This window comes from Cynocephalus volans, chromosome 6 (genome assembly GCF_027409185.1).
Source record: "Cynocephalus volans isolate mCynVol1 chromosome 6, mCynVol1.pri, whole genome shotgun sequence".
Classification (NCBI taxonomy): domain Eukaryota; kingdom Metazoa; phylum Chordata; class Mammalia; order Dermoptera; family Cynocephalidae; genus Cynocephalus; species Cynocephalus volans.
In genome coordinates, this window is record NC_084465.1 from 2,403,060 (window position 1) to 2,428,707 (window position 25,648).

Sequence of the window (25,648 nt, forward strand, 5' to 3'; positions counted from 1 at the left end):
ACATGCTGAGTATAGTTTTAATACAAAGAAAACGTATTAATGGCAAAATTTACTTTTTGAAGACCAACAAATTAAATTCCAGAGTAGTTTGCCATAGAGATAAATAAAAAGAAAAAAAAGAAAGATGGAACAATTAAAATGCAGCTAACAAATGCCTGGACCCAGCTGTCCAAACAGGATTAAGGGAGTGCATTAGGGTACAGTGAGTCATGTGGTGCTTTGCAAAATATCAACACGCACTGCATTACACGTTATGCCCAGTGGCACTGAATAGATGAAAAGAAATAAATACGTTAAACAGATTCATAGAGGCTTTTCACAGTATTAAAAAAGCAAATTTCTAGACTAAAAGAAAAATCTTTATTTAGTATTATGGGAAATGCAAACTAGAGAGTTACTTTGTAATTCCTCTATTAACCCTTTAGAATTGAATCTTTGATTTTAAGAAGATAAAATATAGACAATTGTCATGAACATTATGCTAGTGTATAACAGGATTTTGATTTATTAGCTGAAAAGCTTATGACTAGAGCAGAGGATATATTTCACAACCAAATTCCAAGCTGTGAAATTTTTCACTCTTTCTCGTCGCCTCTCACAAGGAAATCCTGACCTTAGTGTGTTCTCACTTGCTTCTGTGAAATCTACCAGCAACATCCCATCACTTACAGTGCAATGAGAAATGCAGTAACAAGAACAATCACAATTTGTAATTTTTCTCTTATTTCTACAATTTTCTAGTGAAGACTATAGTTTTAATTATAAATTGAAAATACATTGAATCCAGTATAAAATAACTAATTTGGTGATATTTTTGCTTTAAAAATGAAAGTGTTTTATGTTTTTTTCCTTTTTAAAAATTTGCCAACTATTATTATTAATGTAAAACTATAGCTTTAGGTTTAATTGCATGGTGTGATATGACACATTTATTAAAGAATTTCTTTTAAATAGCTTGTTACATTTGAATACGAAAATTTTGTACTAATTGAAAAATCATCACTAATTAAATTTTATAAGCTTATTACTTGCCACAAAGAATTAAGTTGTGAGGAAAATTTTGACCATGCATTTTTCTTCAAATGTAACTAATAATAGTTTTATTGTCCATAGGAAACACCAAGAATCTGTACTTAAAATTTTATCAAGAACCCTTTAAAGCCCTTTAAAAGTAATGCCATGCCTGTGGATAGAATTTATAAAACATCGTTCTACTGCCTGTTTAGACTTAATTTTGAAGAATCCAAAATTTGGGGGGATTCGATGTCTATCTTGTTAATAAACAATTTACTACTTAGTTTAATAGACTCTCAAAGTGATTAGAAGAGATAGTTTGTAAAGATGAAAGTAGAACAGGATCAAACTATCTTTAGATACCCAAAGTTTTCTATAATAAAATATTTTAGGTGTTAATGAATTTTGTAAGAATAGATTTTGTATGATTGCTGACATGCTCTTTATTGTGCTTAATCTAGAAAAACTGAGAGGTTGACTTTTTTTGCATTATTCTTTATTTGAATCTCCTTTAAGAAAAGGGGAGAATTTTTCTAAAATGCAAACAACAGTCTTTGAAATGGTATTACTAATTTCTATTTTTAAATTATTTTTATAGTTATTTTTTTCATCTTGAAAGTTCTTTCTGTAGTTTGTAAGTTATATAAGGCTCAAATGCAGATTTTTTTTTCTTTAGTATACTTATGGTATTAAAACAAAAGCACCCTTTCAAATCAGCTTGAATTTATTTTCAGTATTTCCGTGTATTTCTCATTGAGTCCCATACAGTCCATCATCTTTCAGGAGATAAAGTGGATCTTTTTTTTTTTTTTTTTTTTTGTTCCTTGATGAAGGGACCTTGTTTAAAAACTAGTCTTTTTGGGGAGAGGTCTTTGGGGTTTCATAAATATGCTACTAATCTTTACCCTGGGCTTTTCCTCTCTAGTTCTCATGAAATGGAAGTAAATGATGCTTTCACAGATGCTTAGCAATGACAAATGTGGAATAGAAGATAAATCATAATATATATTCCTACTTATTACACTGATATTAAAATAATTCCAAACCCCATATTGAAAATGTCCCAGCAAAACAATTGTGTATGACATAATTATATTCAGATATATTACAGAAAATAATAAATGAGTGATACTAATTAACTTTTGGTTGATTACTAATGTTCCTATCTGAACAATAAGTTTGTGTTATCTAGTTAGGATTTTTAAGAACAAAGAATTCTTAAAAGTACTCTGTTTCAAATGCCTAAAACACTTGAGAGAGCAACTAGTGATAACTTCCTAAAAACTTAAAGTCGCATGTTTTCCTGAAGTTGACCTAATTTCAGGGCACACACCCTGTCTGAGAAAATGTCATGTTGGTCATGTGTATCTAAATTTAGCCATCTATTAATATATAAATACCTTAAATTTAGTTTCTTATAAAATAATTTTCATATGAAAATCATTCCAGTTAGGATAATTTAGCTGGTAGGAACCTTAAGATGTAATTTAAAAATTGTTAGCAGTTCAAACGTTATCATTAAAACTAGACAGTTGTAATAAGATTCTAATTTGTGTTAAGAATAAAGACCCCTAACACAGCCTAGTATTCTTAAATAGTACACATATACAGTCAACTCTGAGGTAGGTGAACAGATTATCTCATTTGTAGGAAATTTTGTTTTTAAGTTAATTTAAATTATATAAATATAAACAAACACAAATGAATTGTCCTTATAAAGAATATTAAAAATCAGAAATTGGGTTAAGATTGCTTGTGACCACACTTTTAATCCCAATCCCCTCTTCGGAGTTTCCAGAAACCCCTTCAGCTTATAGCTTTTCAGATCTGTTTCTGTGTATTTGTGTGTGTGTGTGTGTGTGTTTGTGTGTTTGTGTTTGTGCATGCACGCATACTCTGTAGGAAATTTTAAAGCTCTCACCTGGTATTACCTTGTTTCTAATTCTTTTGTTGGCATTCTAGTTCCCTCTCATGACTCTTAACTTCACATCCTGCCCAGTATGAGTTAAAAGAAGAAAAGGTTTTGAAATCATTTCCTCTATCAGAACTCTGTCATCTGAAAATGAATTTCAAGCCAAAACACTTAATTATCTCTTTCTGTATAGGTGACCAGTGACCTCCTAATTGCAATCCTATGGACTCTGTTTTTGTCTTAATTGCTCTGTGGCATTTGCTGTTTGAAATCTGTCCCGCCCCCCATCTCTTCTTTCTTGATTTTTAATCATAGCTCCCTTTTTTCTCCTTCTCCTCTGGCCATTCCTTAGCTGTCCTTTTACTGTTCTTCAGCTACTCACTTGTCCCCAAATCCAAACTGACACCCACTCACTTGGCCCCAAATCCAAACCTCCAGTCCACCACCCACCCCTAAGCCAGATAAATCTGGCTCTGTCGAACATATTTGGTGTCCTACAGCCATCTCACACCGATGGTTTCCAGAATGGAACCCATCATTGTCCCTTTCTCTCCTGTTTCCCTTTAGTCTTCAGGATACTTTGTAACCAGTTGGCCAAACCAGAAACTTGAGAATATGAGATGTCTCTACTTCTTTGCACTAATAACTAAGCACAGTACTCAGTTTCACGGCTTGATATTTCTCACATCTATCTCTTACTTCCCATTTTCCTTTTAAAAAAGTGAAGAGTCAGACTTGTATAGCATGAAAAGCAGAGAGCTGAGTATATGATTTTATTTCAGCATTTCATTGCAAGAGGAGTGTTTATGAAGTAGATTCTGAGCAAGTGTTCTTTTCTTTTCTCTTACCGTATTGTATTCTAATTGCTTACCTTTCTTTTCTCCTATAAAGTTGTTCACTCCTTGAGGAAAGGGACTCCTGTCACACAGCATTTAGTTCATGTGCACAGTGGGGCAGCTTATTTTACTTACCTGTTTGCACAAAGACATTTAGTCATGCTGGAACTATTGAATATTATGAAGTCTTCACTTCCTAGGAAGAGAATGAGCATCTTATAAACTTATTTTGTAACTCCTACAGTAGCTTTTTAGTGTTAGGAATATAGTAGGGACTCAAAAATATTTCAAAAATTAAACCTCTAACACAAAACAAAACAGAAACATAGTTTCTAATTAAATCTAATTGGCACAGCCATATACTGATATGTTCAAATGATATTGGTATATAGTCTGAAGCTTAATAAATGCATTTTAACACATTTATTGAGATATAATTGGCCTATAATAAACTGCACATATTTAAAGTGACAATTTGATGTTTTGACTTAATGTGTACACCATGAAACCACCACCACAATCAAGATAGTGAAGGTATCCATTACCCCCAGACATTTCCTATTGACCCCATATATTTCCTCCCTCACACCCTCCCCCATTCTCCTTTCCACCATTAAATCATCTCCAGGCGGCCACTAACCTGTGGTTTTTTTTTTTTTTCTTTCTTTCTTTCTTATAGAGACTTAATTTTTTTAGAACAGTTTTAGGTTCACAGCTAAATTGAGAGACTGGTACAGAGATACCCATATACCCCTTGCCCCCTCACATGCACAGCCTCCTCTGTTATTAACATCCCCTCCAGGGTGGTACATTGTTACGACTGATGAATTTACATTGATACATCATTATCACTGAGTCTGTAGTTCACGCTCGGGTTCACTCTTGGTGCTGGACATTTTGTGGATTTTGACAAATGTATAATGACATGTGTCCACCATTAAGGTATCGTACAGATGAGTTTCACTGCCCTAAAAATCATCTGTGCTCCGCCTGTTCATCCCTCTCTCCCCCCAACCCCTGACAGCGACTAATCTGTTTGTCTTCATAGTTTTGCCTTTTCCGGAATGTCATACAGTTGGGATCCTACAGTATGTAGCCTTTTCAGATTGGTTTCTTTCACTTTGCAATATGCATCTAAGTTTCCTCCATTTCTTTTATTGCTTGATAGCTCATTTCTTTACCGGGTGGAATCATATTCCACTGTCTGGATGTGCCACAGTTTATTCATCTGTTCACCTGCTGAAGGACCTCTTTCTTGGTTGCTTCCAAGTTATAGCAGTTATGAATAACGCTGCTATAAAATTTGTGTGCAGGTTTTTGTGTGGACATAAGATTTCAGCTCCTTTGGGTAGATACCAAGGAGCGTGATTGCTGGATTGTATTGTAAGACTTTGTTTAGTTTTGTAAAAAAACTGTCGAACTATCTTCCAAAGTGGTTGTACCATTTTGCATTCCTACCAGCAATACATGAGTTCCTGTCGCTCCACATCAGCATTTGGTGTTGTCATTATTCTGGATTTTGGCCATTCTAACAGGTGTGTCTAACCTGCTTTTTGTAACTATAAATTTGTTAATATTTCCTGGAATTGTATATTTATGAAATCACACAAAGTGAACTGTTTTTTGTCTGGTTTCTTTTATTTAACATACTTACTTTAAGATTAACCCGTGATGTTGTGTGTATCAATAATTAATTCCTTTTTTATTGCCGAGTAGTATTCCTTGTATGTAAATATCACAGTTATTTAGCCATTCACCCATTGAAGGACATCTGCTTTGTTTACAACTTTTGGCTATTATAAATAAAGCTGCTGTAACATTCATATCCAAGTCTCTGTATGGACCTACACTTTCATTTGTCTCGGTGAATTAGGAATGGATTGCCTGGGTGTATGTTTCATTTTTCCAAAATGCCTGTACCATTCTGCATTCCCAACAGATGTGTATGAGAATTCTGGTTCCTCCACATCTTAGTGACACTTGGTATAGTCAGTCAGTTTTAGACATCCTATAGGTGTGTAGTGGTATCATTTTGTGGATTTAACTTGCATTTCCCTGATGACCAATGTGCTTATTTGCCATCTGTCTGTTTTCTTGGATGAAGTTTCTATTCATATCTTTTGCTCATTTTAAAAATTGGGTTTATTTTCTTATTCTTGAACTTTGGGTGCTGTTTACCTATTCAGTGGTCTGTCTTTTTATTCTTGTAACAATATCTGTCAAAGAACAGACAGTCTTAATTTTGGCTTGTGCTTTTGGTGTCGTATCTACTAAATCTTTCTCTAACCCAAGATCATAAAGAATGTCCTCTTTGTTTTCATCTAGAAGCTTTTTACTTTTTGGGTTTTACACTTTGGTTCATGACCCATTTTGTAAGTAGTGTAAGGTATGGATTGAAGTTTGTTTTTTTTAAATATAGATAGCTAATAATTCTAACACTGTTGCTTGAAAAATCTATTCATTTTCCACTGAATTGTTTTTGAACTTTCACTGAAAATCAGTTGTCCATGTATGTGTGGGTGCAGGTCTGTTTCTGGGCTCTATTTTGTTCCTTCCTTGTCTGTCTTTGTCTTTACCTCAGTACTACACCGTCTGAACTACCGTAGGTTGATTGTAAGACTCGAGATCAGGTAGTGTAAGTTCTTTAGCTTTGTTCTTTTTCAGAGTTGTTTTTGTCTTCTGCATTCCCACATAACTTTTAAAATTAGCTTGTCATTTTCTGCAAAGAAGTCTGCTGGGAGTTTGGTTGGATTGTTTAGAATACATAAAACAAATTGGAAAGGATTAACATCTTTACAATATTCTTTCAGTCCCTGAACATGGTACACATATTTAATTCTTTAATTTGTCTCAGCAATGTTTTGGAGGTTTTTTTGTTATTGTTGTTCAGGTCTTGTCCATTTGATGCTATAATAAATGGTATTTTTAAAAAATTCAATTTCCAATAGTTCTTTGCTAATACATAGAGATAGTTTTTATAGATTGATCTCATATCTTGTGAATTTGTTAAACTCATTTATTAGTTTTAGTAGCTGTTTTGTGGATTTCATTGAATTTTCTTCTTAGTTGGGTTTGAGAACAGTCACTCTTGACTTGTTCCTCATCATGCTGGGAAGCATTCTGTCTCTCACTATTAACTGGAGGTTTTGTTGTTGTTGTTGCTGTTTTCTGGAGTTACCTTTTACCAGATTGAAGAAGTTTCTTTCTTTTTCTACTTTGCTGGTGTTTTTATCAGGAATGGATGTTGGATTTTGTTAAATACGTTTTTCTGAAACTAGTGATGTAATCGTGGTTTTTCTTTAGTCTGTAAATGTTCTAAATTACATTGATTAATTCTTAAATGTTAAACCAACCAACCTTGTATTTCTGGAATAAAGTCCACTTGGTCATTGTTGGGAAAATAGAATAGTTTGGTCAGGGCCCTCACCTCAGGTCAGGTTGGGTGTGGTTCAGCACCCTTTGTAAGCAAATTGTGTGTGTGTGTGTGTGTGTGTGTGTGTGTGTGTGTGTGTAGTTAATGTACACACGCGCCAGTGTATCTTTTTAGTTTTGTTGCTATTCTTGTGTTCTTCAGGAGAGAGAGAGAGACAGAGAGAGAGAGACAGAATTCAGTGAAGCAGGCGGGCAGGTGTCGGCCTCAGGCGTCTGCCCTGCGCAGCCATGCTTTCCACCCTATGGCTCCAGGGACCTTTTGGCTGGTTACCTAGCTCATAGATCTCTGTAAGGGGTCTGGTGACCCAGCCTGGCATGTGAGGAGTCTGGTGACCCAGCCTGGCATGTGAAGGGCTTGTGACCCAATCTGGACAATGGGCTTGAGGGGTCTGTGGGCTGCAGACCCAGCCTTAGCTTGACAATCAGCCTAGTTGGTGCAGGATTACCAACAGGTAAAAGAGTCCAACAACTGGCATGGTCACCTAGCTTTACAATTGGGGTCACGAACAGGATTAAGAGCTAGATAATTGGCGCTGTGAGGATTCTAGGCCATTGCTGTAGCCAGACAAATTGGCGATGTTGATAGGATTTCAGACACTAGCCACAGCAGACCACCACAGTCATGATGTATATTATCCTTTATTATATTGTTGGATTGAATTTGATAACATTTTGCTTAGAATTTTTACATCTGTATTTATGACTGTAGTTGTCTTTTCTTGTTAGTGTCTTTTTCTGGTTTTTGATATATGGGTAATGTTATCCTAATTGAAAGTATTCAGAAATACTCCCTCCTCTTCCATTTTATGGATGAGTTTTTGTAGAATTGGATTTTTGTCCTTCAGTGCTTGATATAGGTCATTGCTGTAGCCCTTTGGTCCTGGAATTTACTTTGTGGAAAGGTTTTAGTAACAAATTCAATTTCTTTTACAAATAGAGGGCTACTCAGTGTATCTTTTTCTTATTGAGTGGCTTTTTTTAGTGTCTTTAGCAATTTTAAAATTTTGTCTAAGTTGCCAGGTTTATTGGCATAAAGTTTCTTATTAACCTTTTAATATAAGTAGAGTCTTACAGTGAAATTATCTCTTACAGGTGATACTGGTGATTTGTGTCTTCTTTTTTTCCTGAAAAATATGGCTTGAGATTTATTGATTTTACTGACCTTCTCAAAGGACCAGCTTTCTGTTTCATTTATTTTTCTCTATTTTTTTATTTTCTAGATCTGATTTAGTTTTTATATTTATTATTTATTTTCTTCTGCTTACTTTGGTGTTCATTTTCTCTGATTTTTCTGATTTCTTAAGATTGAAGCTAAGTTCACTGATTTGAGATCTTTTTTCTTTTCTAAAATTGGTACCTAGCACTATAAATTTCTAAGGACTGCTTTGGCTGCATCCCCCCAATTTTTATCTAAAGTATTTTCATTTCATTTCATTCAAAATACTTTCTGACTTCCCTGTTTATTTTTTCTTCAGCCCATGAGTTATTTAGAAGAAGGCTATTCAGTTTCTAAACATTTGGGTATATTCCAGAGATTTGTCTGTTATTGATTCTTAATTTAGTTTGTCTATTACAGGTTGAGTATCCCTTATCCAATATGTTTGAGACCAAAAAGTATTTTGGATTTTGGTGTTTTTTTTGGGGATTTTGGAATATATGAAGAACACATTCTGGCTGAACATCCCTAATCCAAAAATCCAAAATCCACAATGCTCCTCGAGCATTTGAGCATCATGTTGGTGCTCAAAAAGTTTTGGATTTTGAAGCATTTCAGATTTTCAGATTAGGGGTGTCAACCTGTATTGATTTCATTGTAGTGAGAGAGTATACTCTATTTGAGTCGAATCATTTTGAATTTATTGAGATTTGTTTTATGGCCCTATAGTCTGTCTTCATTGTGCAGTTGAAAAGAAGGTCTGTTCTGCCACTCAAAGGTAGCATGTTCTATAATGTGACGTGAATTTGGTTGGTTTTGTTAATCAAGTCCTCTGTATTCTTACTCTCCACTTGTTTTATCAGTTATTGAGAGAGGAGTTTTGAAATCTCTGTCTACAGTTGTGGATTTGGTTATCTCTTCTGACAGTTCCGTTAGTTTTTGCTTTGTGTATTTTGAAGCCCTGTTATTAGATACATAAATATTTATGTTTATTATGTCCTCTTGGTGATTTGACCCCTTCTAATTATGATAATATTGACTACCATCTTTATGCCTTGTAATATTCTTTGCTCTGAAATCTACTTTGTGTTATATTAATATAGCCATTTCAGCTTTCTTCTATTACTCTACTTCATTCTGTTCTACTTTTAACCTGCTTGTGTCTTTATATTTAAATAGTTGGTTTCTTATAGACATTGTATAGTTGGGTTTTGCTTTTTCATCTGACCTGTCAACCTTTGTCTTTTAATTTGGACCATTTACATTGAATGTGATTATTGAATGTGCTATGATTCCATTTGAGTCTACCATCTCGAGATTTGTTTTCTATTTGTTCCATCCCTTCTTTGTTCTCCTCTTCCTCTTTATCTGCATTCTTTCAGATAAAGTACATTTACAAAGAGATGGTTCCACATTATCTTCTTTGTTGGCCTATTTGCTATAAGTCTTTGTTGTGTTATTTGAATAGTTGCTTCAGGGTTTATAGTATAGTTTATCACAGTCTACCTTCAAGTGATAATATACCACTTAGTATAAGGACCTTACAACAACATACTTCTTTTTCTTCCTTGCCATTGTCTGTGCTGTTGGTTTTTTAACAGGTTTATTGAGATATCATTGACATATAAAAATTGTATATGTTTAAGGTGTGCAATTTGATGTTTTGATATGCATATACATTGTGAAATAGTCACCACAATCAAGTTGATTAACATATTCTTTATGGTGAAAAATTTAAGATTTATCTATATTAGCAAATTACAAATATACAATGTGGTATTGTTAACTGTCATCACCACATTGTATATGAGATTTCCAGGATTTATTTATCTTACATAACTGAAATTTTGTACCTGTTACCCAACATCACCCCCTTCCCCCTCCTTCCATTCCTACTCTGCTTCTATGAATTTGACTAATTTAGATTCTACATATCAGTGAGATCATGCTGTATTTGTCTTTCTGTGTCTGGCTTATTTCACCTAGCATAATGTCCTCCTACTCTGTTGTCGTGGTCACAAATGGCAGGATTTCCTTTTTAAGGCTAAATAATATGTTTTATACATGCTGATAATATTCCATAGATATTTCTTGAGTGGGACTCTGTGCCCAGTGCTGCAGTGGGCTGGGAGTCGTGGGAACACAAACCTGGTGGGGACCCAGCCACCTGCCTCAGCACATCACCTGCCGTTCAAGCATGAGCAGGTCTCCTTTCCTGTCATTCCTCATCATTTTGTGGGAAAACAGTGGATGGTGTCATCCATACAATGTATGATCTTTTGTGTCTGGCTTCTTTCACTTAGCATAGTATTTTCAAGTCTCATCTATGATGTAGCTAGCATGTATCACTATTTCGTTGCTTTTTATTGCAAAGTAATATTTCATCATATGGATATAACACATTGTTTTATCCATTTACCTGTTGATGATCCTTTGGGTTGTTTTCACCTTTGGCTATTGACTTAGTCCAGCAAGGCTGCTATAACAAAAATGCCATAGACTGGATAGTTTGTAAACAACAGAAATTTATTGCTCACAGTTCTGGAGGCTGGGAAGTGCAAGATTAAGGTGCTCTCTTGCTGTGTTTTCAGATGGCTAAAGGGACAAACAAGCTCCCTCAGGCCTTTTTTATAAGGGCACTAATCCCATTCATCAGCGTTCTTTCCTCTTGGCTTAATCACCTCTCAAAAGGCCCTCTTTTTTTTTTTTTTTTTCCCAACCAAAATATTTAAACATTTATTTGCACATATTTGTGGGGTACAGAATGTTGTTTCAATACATGCATATACTGCACAATGATTCACGTAGGTTAGATAGCATAGTTTTGTATCCATCAGTCCACCACATTTCCTCCTCCCCCCACCTCTCATAACCATAGTTCTGCTCTATACTATTATGACAAGCACTTTTTTTTTTCTTTTAGATTCCACATATGAGTGATATCATGCAGTATTTGTCTTTTTGTGCCTTACCATTGTGTGTTTATACCATGGGTTTTTTATCCATTCATCCACTGATGGACATTTAGGTTGATTCCATCTCTTGGCTATTGTGAATAGCATTGAGATGAACATGGGGGTGCAAATGTCTCTTTGATATACTGATTTCATTTCCTTGGGTATATACCCAGTAGTGGGATAGCTGAGTCATAAGGTAGATCTATATTTAGTTCCCTGGGGAACGTCCATACTGTTTCCCACAGTGGCTATATCAATTTACACTCCCGCCAACAATGTACTCCCTTTTCTCCTCATCCTTGCCAGCATTTGCTGTTTTCTATCTTATTGATAATAGCCATTCTAGCTGAAGAGAGATGATATCTTATCGTGGTTTTAATTTGCATTTCTCTGATGATTAGTGGTATTGAGCATTTTTCCATGTACCTGTTGGCCATTTGTATGTCTTCTTTTGAGGAATGTCTGTTCAGGTGCTTTGCCTAGTTTTTGATTGGGTTATTTCTTTTTGTGTTGCGTCCTTTTAAGTTCCTTATGTATTCTGAATATTAGCCTTTTGTCTGATATGTGGTTGGCAAACACACTGTCCCATTCTGTAGTTTGTCTTGTCACTTTGTTGACAGTGTCCCTTGCTGTGCAGAAGCTTTTTAGTTTCGTATAGTATCTTTTATGTATTTTTACTTTAGTTGTCTGTGCCTTTGTATTCTCGCTCAAAAAAGTGCTGTGCATTCTCATTTTGCATAGCATTTCCCCTGTTTTCTTCTAGTTGTTTCATAGTTTTGGGTCTTAAATTTAGGGCTTTGATCCATTTTGAGTTGATTTTTGTGTATGATGAGAGATAGGGATCTAGTTTCCATCTTCTGCAAGTGTATGTCCAGCTTTTCCAGCCCCATTTGTTGAAGAGACTGTCCCTTCCCCATTGTGTATTTTTGACACGTTTGTCAAAAATCATTTGGCTATAAGTTTGGATTTATTTCAGGGCTTTCTATTTTATTCCATTGGTCAATTTGTCTGTTTTTATGTCAATACCATGTGGTTTTGGTTACTATAGCTTTATAGTATGTTTTGAAGTCAGGAAGTGTGATGCATTTAACATCTTTCTTTTTGTTCAGGATTGCTTTTGCTGTATGGGGTCTTTGTGGTTCCATGTAAAATTTTGAGATCTTTTTTCTGTTTCTGTGATGAATGTCATTGGTATTTTGATAGGAACTGTGTTGAATGTATAGACTGCTTTGGGTAATATGGACATTTTGATGATGTTAATTCTTCCAACCCATGAACAGGGATATCTTTCTTTTTTTGTGTGTCCTCTTCAATTTTTTTCACCCATGTTTTGTAGTTTTCATTGTACAGGTCTTTCACCTCCTTCATTAAATTTACTCTTAGGTATTTCATTTTTTTGGTAGCTATTGTGAGTGGGATTACTTTCTTGATTTCTTCTTTAGCTATTTTGTTGATGGTGTATAGGAAGGCAATTGATTTTTGTGTGTTGATTTTGTATCCTGCCACTTCACTGAATTCATTTATTCTAATAATTTTTTCATGGAGTCTTTAGGGTTTTCTGTGTAGAGGATCATGTCGTCTGCAAGTAGGGGTAGTCTGACTTCCTCCTTTTTGGTTTGAATGCCCTTAATTACTTTCTCTTGCCTTATTGCACTGGCTAGAACTTCCAGTACTAAGTTGAAAAAGTGTGGGGAAGGTGGGCATCCTTATTTTGTTTCAGATCTTAGAGGAGAAGCCTCCAATTTTTGTCCTTTCAGTATGAAATTAGCTGTGGGTTTGTCATATATGGCCTTCACTGTGTTGAGGTACATTCCTTCTACACCTAATTTGTTGAGTGTCTTTATTCCGAAACGGTGTTGGATTTTATCAAATGCTTTTTCTCCACCTACTGAAATGGTCATGTTTTTTTTCCTTTGTTCTGTTGATGTATCACGTTTATAGATTTGCATATGTTGATCCATTCTTGCATCCCCAGAATGAATTGCACTCAATCATGGTGTATGATCTTTTTAATGTGTTGCTGTATTCTGTTTGCTAGTATTTTTCTGAGGATCTTCACGTGTGTTCACTAGGCATATTGGTTTGTAGTTTTCTTTGTTTCTTATGTCTTTTTCCAGTTTGGGCATGAGGGGAATGCTGGCCTTGTAGAGTGAGTTTGGAAGTTTTCCCTCCTCTTCAATATTTTGGGAGAGTTTGAGAAGAATTAGTGTTAGTTCTTCTTTAAATGTTTGGTAGAATCTGGCAGTGAATCCATCTGGTCCTGGGGTTTTCTTTGTTGGGAGACTTTTTATTACTGCTTCAGTCTCATTTCTCACTGTTGGTCTGTGTAGGTTTTCTAGTTCTTCATAATTCAACTTTGGTTAGTTGTATGTGTCCAGGAATTTATCCATTTCTTCTAGGTTTTCCAGTTTGTTTGCATATAGTTGTTAAGAGTAGTCTCTTACGATCTTTGTTTCTGTGGTATCAGTTGTAATGGCTCCTTTTTCTTTTCTGATTTTGTTTATTTGAGTCTTCTCTCTTTTTTTTCTTCTTTAGTCCCGCTAAAGGTTTATTGATTTTGATTATCATTTCAAAAAACTGACAGTTTGTTCATCAATCTTTTGTATTATGTTTTTAATCTCTAATTCATTTATTTCTGCTCTGATCTTTGTTATTTTTCTCCTTCTACTGATGTTGGGTTTGGCTTGTTGTTTTTTGAGCTCCTTGAAGTGTAATGTCAGGTTGTTTATTTGAAGTCTTTCTTTTTTTTGATGTAGGTATTTATTGCTGTAAACTTGCCTCTTAGAACTGCTTTTGTTGTGTCCCATAGGTTCTGGCATGTTGTGTTTTCATTTTCATTTGTCTTCAGGAATATTTAAATTTCCTTCCTGATTTCTTCTTTGACCCATTCATTGTTTAGGAGCTTCTTGTTTAATTTACATGTGTTTATACTGTTTCCAGTATCCCTTTTGTTGTTGATTTCTAATTTTATTCCTTTGTGGTTGGATCAGGTAGTTGATATGATTTTGATTTTTTAAAATTTCTTGTTTTGTGTCCTGCCATATGGTCTATTCAAGAGAATGTTCTATGTGCTCTTGAGAAGAATGTGTATTCTGTAGCTGTTGGATGAAATGTTCTAGAAATGTCCATTAGATCAAGTTGGCCTATAGTAGAGATTAATTCTGATGCTTCCTGGTTAATTTTTTGTCTGGATGATCTGTCCTTTGCTGGAAATGGGTTATTAAATTCCCCAACTGTTATTGTGTTGGAGTCAATCTCTCCCATTAGGTCCAATAGTAATTGCTTTATATAGCTAAGTGCTCCAGAGTTGGGTGTGTATAGATTTAGTGTTGTTATATCTTCTTGTTGAATTGATCTCTTTATCATTGTATGATGACCTCCTTTATCTTTTTTTTTTTTTACTTTCCTTGGCTTGAAGTCTCTTTTATCTGATATAAGTATTGTTACTCCTGCTCTTTTTTGGTTTCCTTTTGCATGAAATATCTTTTTCTATCCCTTCACTTTCAGGATATGTTTGTCTTTATTGGTCAAGTGAGTTTCTTGTAGGCACATATTATTACCTCTTGTTTTATAATTCATTCAGCCACTCTGTGTCTTTTAATTAGGGGATTTAATCTGTTCACATTTTTGATAGGTAGGGACTTGTTACTACCATTTTACTATTTTTATGTAGTTGTTTTGTGGGTCCTTTTTTCTGGTCTTACTGTCTTCCTTTGTGGTTGAGTGGTTTTCTATATCTTCACATTTGCTTTCTGACTATTTTTAGTATGTCTCTTCTAAGTTTTTGTGGTATAGCTACCATAAAGCTTACAAAATACATTATATTTATAACAAATTATTTTAGACTAATAACTTTGACATCTAAGAAAAAAACCAAAGCCAATTCAGTGCTTTGGCATCATACTCCCGTGGCGCGCCCCCCCCCCCACTTTTGATACTTTATTGTTTCAAGATACATCTTAAAAGATGTATTCATGTATTTAAATATTGCCTGTATCTAGTGTCTTGTTGGGCCTGACCTTAGTCTTCATGCTGAGGACGTAAGGTCTTTATTCACCCCAACGACATCCTGAGGTAGTCTGTGAACTCACACTACTTTATTTTATGTACCTTCATATGTTTTCTTGCTGCTCCTTAGCGTTGTCTTCTTTCAGATTAAAGATCTCCCATTAGCATTTCTTATAAGGCAGGTCAAGTGTTAATGAATTCCCTTAGCATTTGTTTGTCTAGGAAAGACTTTATTTCTCCTTCATATTTGAAGGTTAGTTTTGCCAGATAGAGAATTCTTGGCTGACAGTCTTTTTCCTTTAGCTCTGTTCTCTTCTGGCCTGTAGGGTTTCTACTGAGAATTCCTTTGAGAGATGTATTGGGGCTCCATTTAATTTTTTTTTTTTTTTTTTTTTTTTTTTGGGCAGCTGGCCAGTAAAGTGATCTGAACCCTTGACCTTGGTGTTACAGCACCATGCTCTGACCACTTGAGCTAACCAGCCAGCCCAGAAGAACTACTTTTGAAATCTCCTGTTTTTATTACACTTTTCTGTGTGAAGATTTTCCTTTTTTTTTTTTTGAAAGATACTTCAGTGGAGTTATCTATAGTAGATGATGGAGTTACTGGGGGAGCGGTGAGAGTTGTTCAAAAGTCAGTTGATGATGTGAGATAGAGCTGTCAAGTGATTCCTGAAGTCACCCATAAAACTCGTAAATCTCCTGGAAAAGGAGGTACACAATGTCATTTATATAGTCCCACAGGCAATTTTTATTACTTCTTTTAACTCTTTGTAGTTTAAACTGTATATGGTCCCCAAGTAGCTTTCACGCTCTCCTTGAAGGATTTTGACAATCCCATTCTCTCCCCCTTGACTGACTGCCTGAATGATGTGATTTATTTATCCATCAATGGTCAGGAAAATCCTACAATTCATACATTCTTTTCAATAAGTTTTAGACCTGGGGCATGTGCTCATTGAATAGAATGACTATTTAAATTATTTTTTAAATAAAAATACTTAAAAAAATATATGTAGGTGAATTTAAGTAACTTAAAGTCATATGATATAATATCACTGTATTTCCAGCTTTGTCCTGTTGTTCTATAAACCTATAGCATTAAGTTCAGATTAACAGTGTTTCTAATGGAAGGAAATTATCCTATTTATTCATTTATGTAATAAATATTAAGTATGTGTAAGGCATTGCTCTGGGCATTGAGATTATAGGAGTGAAATCAACAACAAATCCTGTTCTTATAGAACTTGAATTCTAGTGTGGAAAACAGGCAATAAATAAGCCAAAAAGGAAAAAAAAAAAAAAATTCCAGGTAATAGTTGGCCATGGAGGGCCCAACTGTTTTAGGTAGGGGAACCTGAGGTTTCCTCTTTGAACAGAGAACTGAGTGAAGAGAGGGTTCAGTGGGGCAGCTGTGGGGGAGGTGTGAGGGTCTGCCCAGGCACCTTTTTCATCACGATTCTTGTCTCCTGTGATCAGTTAAGCCATCCCACTCCAGTTGTGCATGCAGTCACTATCCTCTCCATATATATAGCACACTCGGTTCCTTTTTAACATAAGCATGGATTCAGAGCAAGTGACAAGGGGCGTCCATTCCAGTCTCATTGCTTATCACCTGCAAGTGACTGTGGTATGTATGGGGAGCAGGTTAGGGCTGGCTGGAGGTTGTTCCACTAGATAACAGCTATATGTTTTAAACTAGGACTTATTCATCAGAACATCCCACATACCAGAAATAAGAAAGTCTGTGGAATTTGATCTTATTTGTACTTTATTTTGTAACAAATATATCTTACCTGATTTTATTAAGGGCTATTTTATTTATTTTTAACAGGAATCACTAGATTTGATCTACTTGGAGACTTTGGAAGGTTTAATTGGCTGGGAAATTTCTATATTGTATTATCCTACAATTTGATTTTTGCTATTGTGACAACATTGTGTCTGGTCAGAAAATTCACCTCTGCTGTACGAGAAGAACTTTTCAAGGCCCTAGGTAATCCTGAGGTTTATGAGTATTTTTCTCTCTTTCTCCTAATTAAAAATTTTGACATTTGAGTTAATTTTAAGTCATCAACTCTTCAGTTTTCCAAATACGTAAAACCTTAGAGGTCAAATCTTGATCCATTACTTACTATGATTTTGTGAAAAATTACCTTACTTCAGTAAGCCTCAACTTCCTCATCTGTGAAATAGTGACAATAGCTTCTTTTTTTTAGGATTGTGAATATGAACTGAAACAGTTCTTGAAAGGGCCTTAGCGCAGTGCCTGGCACGTTGTAAGAACGCAGCAAACATTATCTCCTTTGTTGTTATGGTGTTGCATGATGGTGGTGAGGATGATACTGCGTTCAAGGCTTATTTTTTGGTAATGATACTGTTCACCGTTTTTTTTGCTAAAGCTTTTTTTGAGGCTTAGCTTTTACAAGTATCGGGCTGACCCATAATTCTCCTAAGTAAGCCAAGTAGTTGAGGTTAAAAATGTTAGGGTTCTTGTCACTAATAGGAGAGAGAGGATTTATTATCATGTATTCCATGAGTCACACCTATTGTGATGGCATTAAAAACTGTTAGGTTTAGCTAAAGTACACATGTAACCTGTGAATGTATTTTTCATGCTTATTTCCACATTAGTGCTAAATGTATTTCAAGTTTTTGATTTAAGAATACCAGGAAAATATAAACTATCTTGGGTTTGGGGTGTGTAATTTTATGACAAAAGAAGGGAAAGGCAGTGGTTTATTTTAAAAAATTATAGAAAATCCTGACTTTAGTTCATATTTACCTGAGTTGACATCATTTGGATGCTTATACTCCATATTGCATCGTGGCTTTTAACTATTGCAGAAGACGACATATTGATTGATTCACTAAGGTACAGTTTTCAGGTAACTTAAACTATATGAGCAGAAATAAAGCTTCTCACACCACCAAGCCTTTCCATTCTTGATGTTTGAAAGGATGACCTTGGGGGGGGAAAATGATTTCAGATCATCTGTCCATATGTATTTTACTTTGCATACTCTCTGTGAGGGAATGGCTGATGAAATACTGGCCTGAAAGGAAAAAGTTACATCTCATTTCAGATGAAGCACCAAATAGTTTATGGATTTTAATGCCTAGGTTTCACAATGCTGGCCACGTTAAAACTAAAATATGAAATGGGAATCAAACAGTCCTCTCAGTCAAATGTCCAGAGTTAAAACTTAGTTATTAACCCTGTTGTAATGGCAAGATTAGTTAGCCATAATCTTAGATAAATTCTCAGTTACCATTCACTAAATGAGATGGTTGCAAAAAATTATAGTAAGTTTAGCATTTGAGTTAGGTTTTCTGGATATCATTTTGCTAAGGAAGCCTTTATTAAAGTAGTAAAACATTAACTTAACCTCACGTAAAAGCTCTTATATGTTGTGTCAGTTCTTTGGCCCTAACAGACATTGGAATTATCAAGAGTTGTGTAAAACTATGTAATAGATAAACTTTTCTTTCCAAATGTTTTCCGTTATTCTTTGGAGTGCTCTAAGGGGATAATTTATGCATAGAGAAAGATCCTCATTGAGTATATGTAATGTTTGAATGATCTGAAGTCTTAATTTCACTGAGTCATACTTTCATTCTTAAATTTAAGTATCTTCTTTCTTTCTTTTTCCTTTTTGTGTAGGCTTCCCCCCCCGCGACTCTGTCCCTACTATGTTCATTGATGATAATAGTATCCATCTTAGACAATATCTGGCACATAATCAACACTACACACTTAGCTATGGTGATGGTGGTAATGGAGGTGATTGTTTTTAGGGTTCTCTGCAAGAGAAAGGCATTGCAATTTTAAAGAATGCATAACATGTGCTGCACCAAAGTTTTCAGAGTGAACTATCTCAAATAATCTGTTCTAACAGGGTGATCTGTTTCAGTTCAGTCAATGACTACCTCATTGATCTCTTTGAGTAGTCACCGCCCCCCCCCCCCCTTTTTGCGGCTGGTTGGTACAAGGATTGAACCCTGGATCTTGGTGTTAGCAGCACCACATTCTAACTAACTGAGCTAACTGGCCAGCCCTTGCTCAGTCTCTTCTCTAAAGAGCCTTATTTTAACACACTTCCCCACCTCCAACAGCCCTGGGTTCCTATTGTCACTCAGTTGGTTGGCCTTTCCTGGGACTAGAACCATTTTTTGTGTCGGATTGATTTTTTTTTTCCTTCCAATTCAGTCATTATAGAGAGGCACAATTTTACCTTTTCTTTCATTAAGATATGCAGGTGACAGAAATTTAAAATTTTGGAGAGCTGTGTCGGTTTAAGAGTGATATAAAACTGCCTAACAGTCAGGTAAATTACCATCTGGAATTTTAGGAGGAAAAGTATTTTCCAATTTTTGAGATGTTACAGAGGTCTGACCCTTATGAATACTATTTTCTCAAAATCTTCCCTATAGATGTGCTGCTTATGTATTCTTGTATGTTACTGTGTCTCATTTTTTTTTAAAAGTACTTGAAACTTTAGTACCACATAAACTCCTGGATTTTCTTCCACCTTTTCTTCCTGTTAGGGTACAACATTGTTCTATATATTAGATATATTATGTAAATAATTGCTGTATGATACAAAAGGAATGTAATTTAAAAAGATAGTGATCATTTTTTATTCTGTGAAATACCTTTGAGTAATGACTATTTGCATTCAGTGTGTTCTTTTGCCATTTCCTTCTTTTTTGGTAATTTTTTCCACTGCTTTTCTTTTTAATTACTTATTAATAATTTGGTGTGTCTTTCCCTACGTTTTCCTTCATGTGAGTAATATGTATGTGTGTATTTTAAAACAAAAATGGGGACATATCTGTCTCAGGCTAGGTTCTCTGGGAAGTACACTTTGGGATGGGAATAGGCTTGCCAGGAGGAAGTTTATTAAAAGGCGGGGGCGGTGTGCAGAGAGGAACTGTGACTTGATGCAGTTGCACCAGAAGCCCGAGCTGGGCCTGTGGGATGTTGTGACTAGGGAGGACCTTTCTGAGCTCTACTGAGTTGAGGAGAAGGGGGCAGCCATTATAGCCATGCTTGCTGTCAGACATTGGGGGCAGGCTGTCCTGGAAGGGGGCTTGACTTCCTGCTCAGTAGCTGTCTTTAACTTAGGCCATCCCCAAAAGGAGCTGCCAGTAGGGAGAAGAAACCTTTCATTCCTAAAGGGGATCTGGCTGGCACATCACAGCTTCCACAGTAAAACTTTACATTCTGCTTTGTAAATCTCCTCTCTCCCCCACCCCAGCTTTTGCCCAACTGCTCAACAATACATCATCTCTTACCATTTTCTTAATTCTTCTGCAGGGCTTCATAAACTTCATTTATCAAATACTTCAAGGGATTCAGAAACAACCAAGCCTTCTGCAAATGGGCATCAGAAAGCACTGTGAGACACCCAGCTGGCCCCATTCTACAGTCAAGAGACCCGAGAACCCCAACTCCCGACATTCCCAGCAGATGAAGAAGCGTTCTCATGCTGACCTTTGTCCATGTGTAGGGCCTCGGCCTATCAGTGACATTTTTTTCATAACCTACTAAGAACTTGGCTATTGCTGATCTTCTTTTTTAAAATTTGACTTTCTGATAGACCCTGTAGTTTCCAGTTCAGTGTGGATTTCTTAGAGATATATCTAGAACAACACATTCTTCTACAGATACATTTGCTCATATAGTAAATACAGTCATTCATGTGAAAATATTTTTCACCTGATAGGAAAATGTCAGAAAAAGCAAACTTTGGGATTTCCTAAAGATTCATTTAAATCCTATTTTATATTTTATTCAGAATGTGGAACACTACCTGAAAGGCATCCTTGGTCCCAAGCAAAGGTTCCTCAGAAAATCAGTTTTCAGGTTCAATAGAAACTGCTTGTAGATGGTATTATTGCAGTGGGTGTATTAGAACTGTAATGGTTAGCCGAGCCCGTGGCGCACTCGGGAGAGTGCGGCGCTGGGAACGCGGCGACGCGGGTTCGGAATCAGCCAGTGCACTCACTGGCTGAGTGCCGGTCACGAAAAAGAACTGTAATGGTTGCACACTATATTTTTTATTTTCTTAAAAAAGACAACAAAAGCATAGTTTCTGATTTATGTTACAGAGTAATATTGATTATACTGTGAGCCAAGGGAAAAATACTAAATTCTTTAAAACCTGAGCCTTGGTAGAAAACCACAGGAATATCTTTTATAATACAGCATAATAAGCTGTGGTAGGAAGTATTATGTAATCATAGTTTAATGACAGTTTATGTGTATATAATTCAGTATTACCTCTCATAACATAGTTGCCAGTGTTGAGTACACTTGTAACTTAGATTTTGCCTTACAGGCTAGGCTATATGTACACTCAGTTTTTTAAAGCATTTTTTTCAGAGATCACTTAATTCGTTGTTTTTCTGTGATCCTTATGAAAAATATAAATTCTCAGTTGTAGAAACCCTTTTCTTACATTTTTCATCCTTTGATTACTTTTGTATATACCAATTTAATCTTCCAACTTATAAAAGTTACCAGTTTAATATCCAAAACTCATAGCATCAGCATTCATGATGTAAGAGTAGTTGTGCAGTGTAACATGATTTGATAATCATTCAATTATTAACTTGTAAATAATTGTTGGGATGGTTTCTGACTTTAGTTTCATTGAATAAAAATTATGAACTTATACTCTGTTACCATCCACTAAGATAGAGTACCGAAAATTGTGCATGCAAAAATATAAGATGGGCCCATTTGCACATAATTCATAGTTACGCAGTCTGTATAAGTATGTATGTTCACATGCACTATGTGTATGACAACAGATTGTCTGTGTTCAGACAAAAGTAAAACAACATTTTTTTCAAATTGTTGAATTTAAACGTTTTTTTGGAGAAATTTATGAAAAACAGGTTGTATCTATTTGACATAAAAAATTTCCACTTAGAGCCAAAATAATAAGAAAATTTAATCTGTGTATTTATATGTTCCATTGAATATACTTCTCTTTTTCTTATACCTCTGCATTTCTTTCTGAGCTTTTCGTCTTTTAAAAATGCAGCTTAGTTTTAAAATAAGAGAATATTTATTTTGTGATTCTAAGCAGCACTTAATAAGTACCACCAAATCTAGTATTAGTGAATTTCTCAGCATAAGATCTACATGTGTAGAAAATTAATAAAAATCAGCTACTTTAGAATTTCACTTATAATTATAACTGTTTAAGCATTCATTGCAAGTTTTGATTTTTACTGAAACTTGGAATCCATATTTTGAGCAGACCAAGTCAAGGGGGGAACACAAAAAACCTCAGGAGTATACTAATATTAGTTTTAACTTACACCAGTTTCAAGTCACATCCAAAGAAAGAGTTCCTGGATATTTGTAAGATGTCTGAAAGATTTTTAGTAAAATAGTAAACTTTTTAATGTCTATCACAACTTTTTGTTCATTTGAAAATTTCTTTCCCTCCAGACATAGCGAACTTTGGATCAGTAAGCTTAGTAAGATGAATTATAAATTTTTTTTTAAACACAGTTATTGGATGCATCTTTGTTGCTGTTGAAACAGAGGATAAGCATCATGTGGAAGGACAGTTTCAAACCTTGGTTCTCAAATGCCTTTTATAACAAATACAGATTGTTATACACTCAGTCTTCTGCATAATCACAACCCCTTGAGACTCTATTCCTGATCACATACACAAGAATCTTCCTCTTGATGAGAGATTACTCCAAATGCACGTGGTTCTATTGAACATATGCTGGAGGCTGTTTTGTATGACAGACCTAGAAATGAATGGTAGAACACTGAGGCCAAACAGTCTGAGTGCTGGTAAGGACAATCACCCTTTTATTACAGTTGTACACTAGAGAAAGAGAATGCAGGTAGACCCTGGAAGACAGAGCTCCACATGTTCACAGTTAAATTAATTCTGGAACTCCTGTTTCATTTCTTATTGGATGGGGTGCACCAGCGACTGCATTAAATCAAGCTGTCCTTTTTATTCTCTTGCACCTTTAGTATCTAAGAGAGCATTAGGTACTATAGTTAGAGTTTCTTAAGGAGACTTAGCAGATTCTTATCAATTAATTGGTTCTGCAATATTAAAATAAATTATTTTACAGTTATAAATTTTACAGATTATAACATTTGTATTGATTTTTACTGACTTTCCAAAATATCTCTTAAATTTAATATTCACATAGTTTTATGTACATTATGGGTAAAAATAGATTTCTAAATATGCAACTTTAATATTAGCTCCTTAAATTCTACACTGAGGGGCTGGTTGGTGGATAACAAAGCCTTTGCATTGTTTTGCCTCTAGGTGAACTGAGGTACACGTGCACCTGCTCTCAGCCACGGCAGCCTCTCCTCACTTTGCTGCGCATCCAGCGGGCCAACCCTGCTGCTTCAGTAATGATTTAATCTGCTGACACAGTTTTCCATAGTTTACAAGCCCTATGTGCTTTCTTTGTTGTTAGCACAGTATTTAATGCATAAAGGCAGAATTATTGCAAGATTTTTAAAAAGATATGAATATAAATGCAGTACTGACTTTTTAAATTTTCAAAAGCTGGTATAATGTTACTTTAAAAAAATGATGTTTGAACACACTGGTAAATTATTTTTGTTCACAGATTGTTTTGTTTACAAATTGTTAGTCTTTTTTCTATGAGATACTTTTAGTGTGACTTTTTACATGTCTTAGAAATTAAAGTTTTATGAAAAGTGATTTCATATTTGGTTTATAAGCACTTATATGTGATTTTTTTTGTTTTTGTTTTTCAGTCATAAATACCATCATGGCTAAAATTTAAGGGTATTTATAGGCTACTTCCTTTTTTAGTTTTATAAAGAGTAATAATTATTCTGATAAAATGTTGAATTGAGGAAGAAGTGGATATTTTCTTTCTCTTTTTGTTGTGGAGTTATTGGTAGATCAGTTTCTTGCAACCCAAAATGTAGTATCAATAATAGAAAGCATGTATTTTACATTATTTAATTTTATTTGAGTTATTTAGATTTGTTTGATTTCTCTTAATTTCTTCCATAGGAGTACTAAGCAGCACCCCCTGTGGTCTGGGCAGTTTAATCCAGAGTTCTCAGAAGAGTAAATGCTGTTAGCATCTGGTTAATTCATTGACAGACCTATATATCAGTGGCTTTCAAACTTTGTGACCACAGTAAGAAACACATTTTACTTTGTAACACAGTACACACACACACACACACACACACACATACTCTTACAGATGTAAGCAAAAATTTAACAAAATGGTACCTACTTTTACTATGTGTGAAGCATGCTGACATTTTCTATTATGTTTTATTGTTATTTTAAAAAATACTGGACACAAAACAGTAAGTTATTTCCTGGCTTTCTAAATGGATGGTAAACTTCAGTTTGAAAAACATAACTTTGGAGTCTGGTTTGAAAAAAGAACTTATACAAAGAATGGCCAACCAACTGAGTGACAGTAGGAACCCAGGGCTGTTGGAGGTGGGGAAGTGTGTTAAAATAAGGCTCTTTAGAGAAGAGACTGAGCAAGGGCTGGCCAGTTAGCTCAGTTAGTTAGAATGTGGTGCTGCTAACACCAAGATCCAGGGTTCAATCCTTGTACCAACCAGCCGCAAAAAAAGGGGGGGGGCGGTGACTACTCAAAGAGATCAATGAGGTAGTCATTGACTGAACTGAAACAGATCACCCTGTTAGAACAGATTATTTGAGATAGTTCACTCTGAAAACTTTGGTGCAGCACATGTTATGCATTCTTTAAAATTGCAATGCCTTTCTCTTGCAGAGAACCCTAAAAACAATCACCTCCATTACCACCATCATCATAGCTAAGTGTGTAGTGTTGATTATGTGCCAGATATTGTCTAAGATGGATACTATTATCATCAATGAACATAGTAGGGACATAGTCGCAGGGGGGGGAAGCCTACACAAAAAGGAAAAAGAAAGAAAGAAGATACTTAAATTTAAGAATGAAAGTATGACTCAGTGAAATTAAGACTTCAGATCATTCAAACATTACATATACTCAATGAGGATCTTTCTCTATGCATAAATTGCTATGCCATGCTAGCACCTCCCTTTTCAAAATTTCTCATTACTTCTTCTCTCCTAGCCTAGCTTTATTTAGTTCAGTCTGAAGAGTGTTTCACTTTTTCCTTTCTTTTAGTCCTTACTGTGGAAGTGGGGGTGGTGAAAGGGGCATGGGGGATTCGAAAGGGGGTGAGTACTGTGTCCTCACATATGGTCAGCCCTCAGCAGCACCCTGTGAAATAGAAAGTACCACCATTTTACAGACAACACAACTCAGAAGGTGAAGA

General features: G+C 35.3%; 1 protein-coding gene across 5 annotated transcripts in view; it reads left to right on the top strand.

Annotated features, from left to right (window-relative positions):
- Nucleotides 1-23,923, top strand: part of LMBR1 (limb development membrane protein 1) — a 162,243-nt gene extending 138,320 nt beyond the window's left edge. For 3 of the 5 annotated variants that reach the window (XM_063098786.1, XM_063098787.1, XM_063098789.1), the window contains 2 exons: nucleotides 17,147-17,308; nucleotides 20,633-22,251. In XM_063098786.1, coding sequence (XP_062954856.1) covers nucleotides 17,147-17,308; nucleotides 20,633-20,718 — 248 coding nt within the window. In that variant the 3' untranslated portion in view covers nucleotides 20,719-22,251. Of the gene's footprint in view, nucleotides 1-17,146; nucleotides 17,309-20,632; nucleotides 22,252-23,636 lie in introns of those variants that run through there. The other 2 variants (XR_010023820.1, XM_063098788.1) reach the window with 2 other exon arrangements.
- The last annotated feature ends 1,725 nt before the right edge of the window (nucleotides 23,924-25,648 follow it).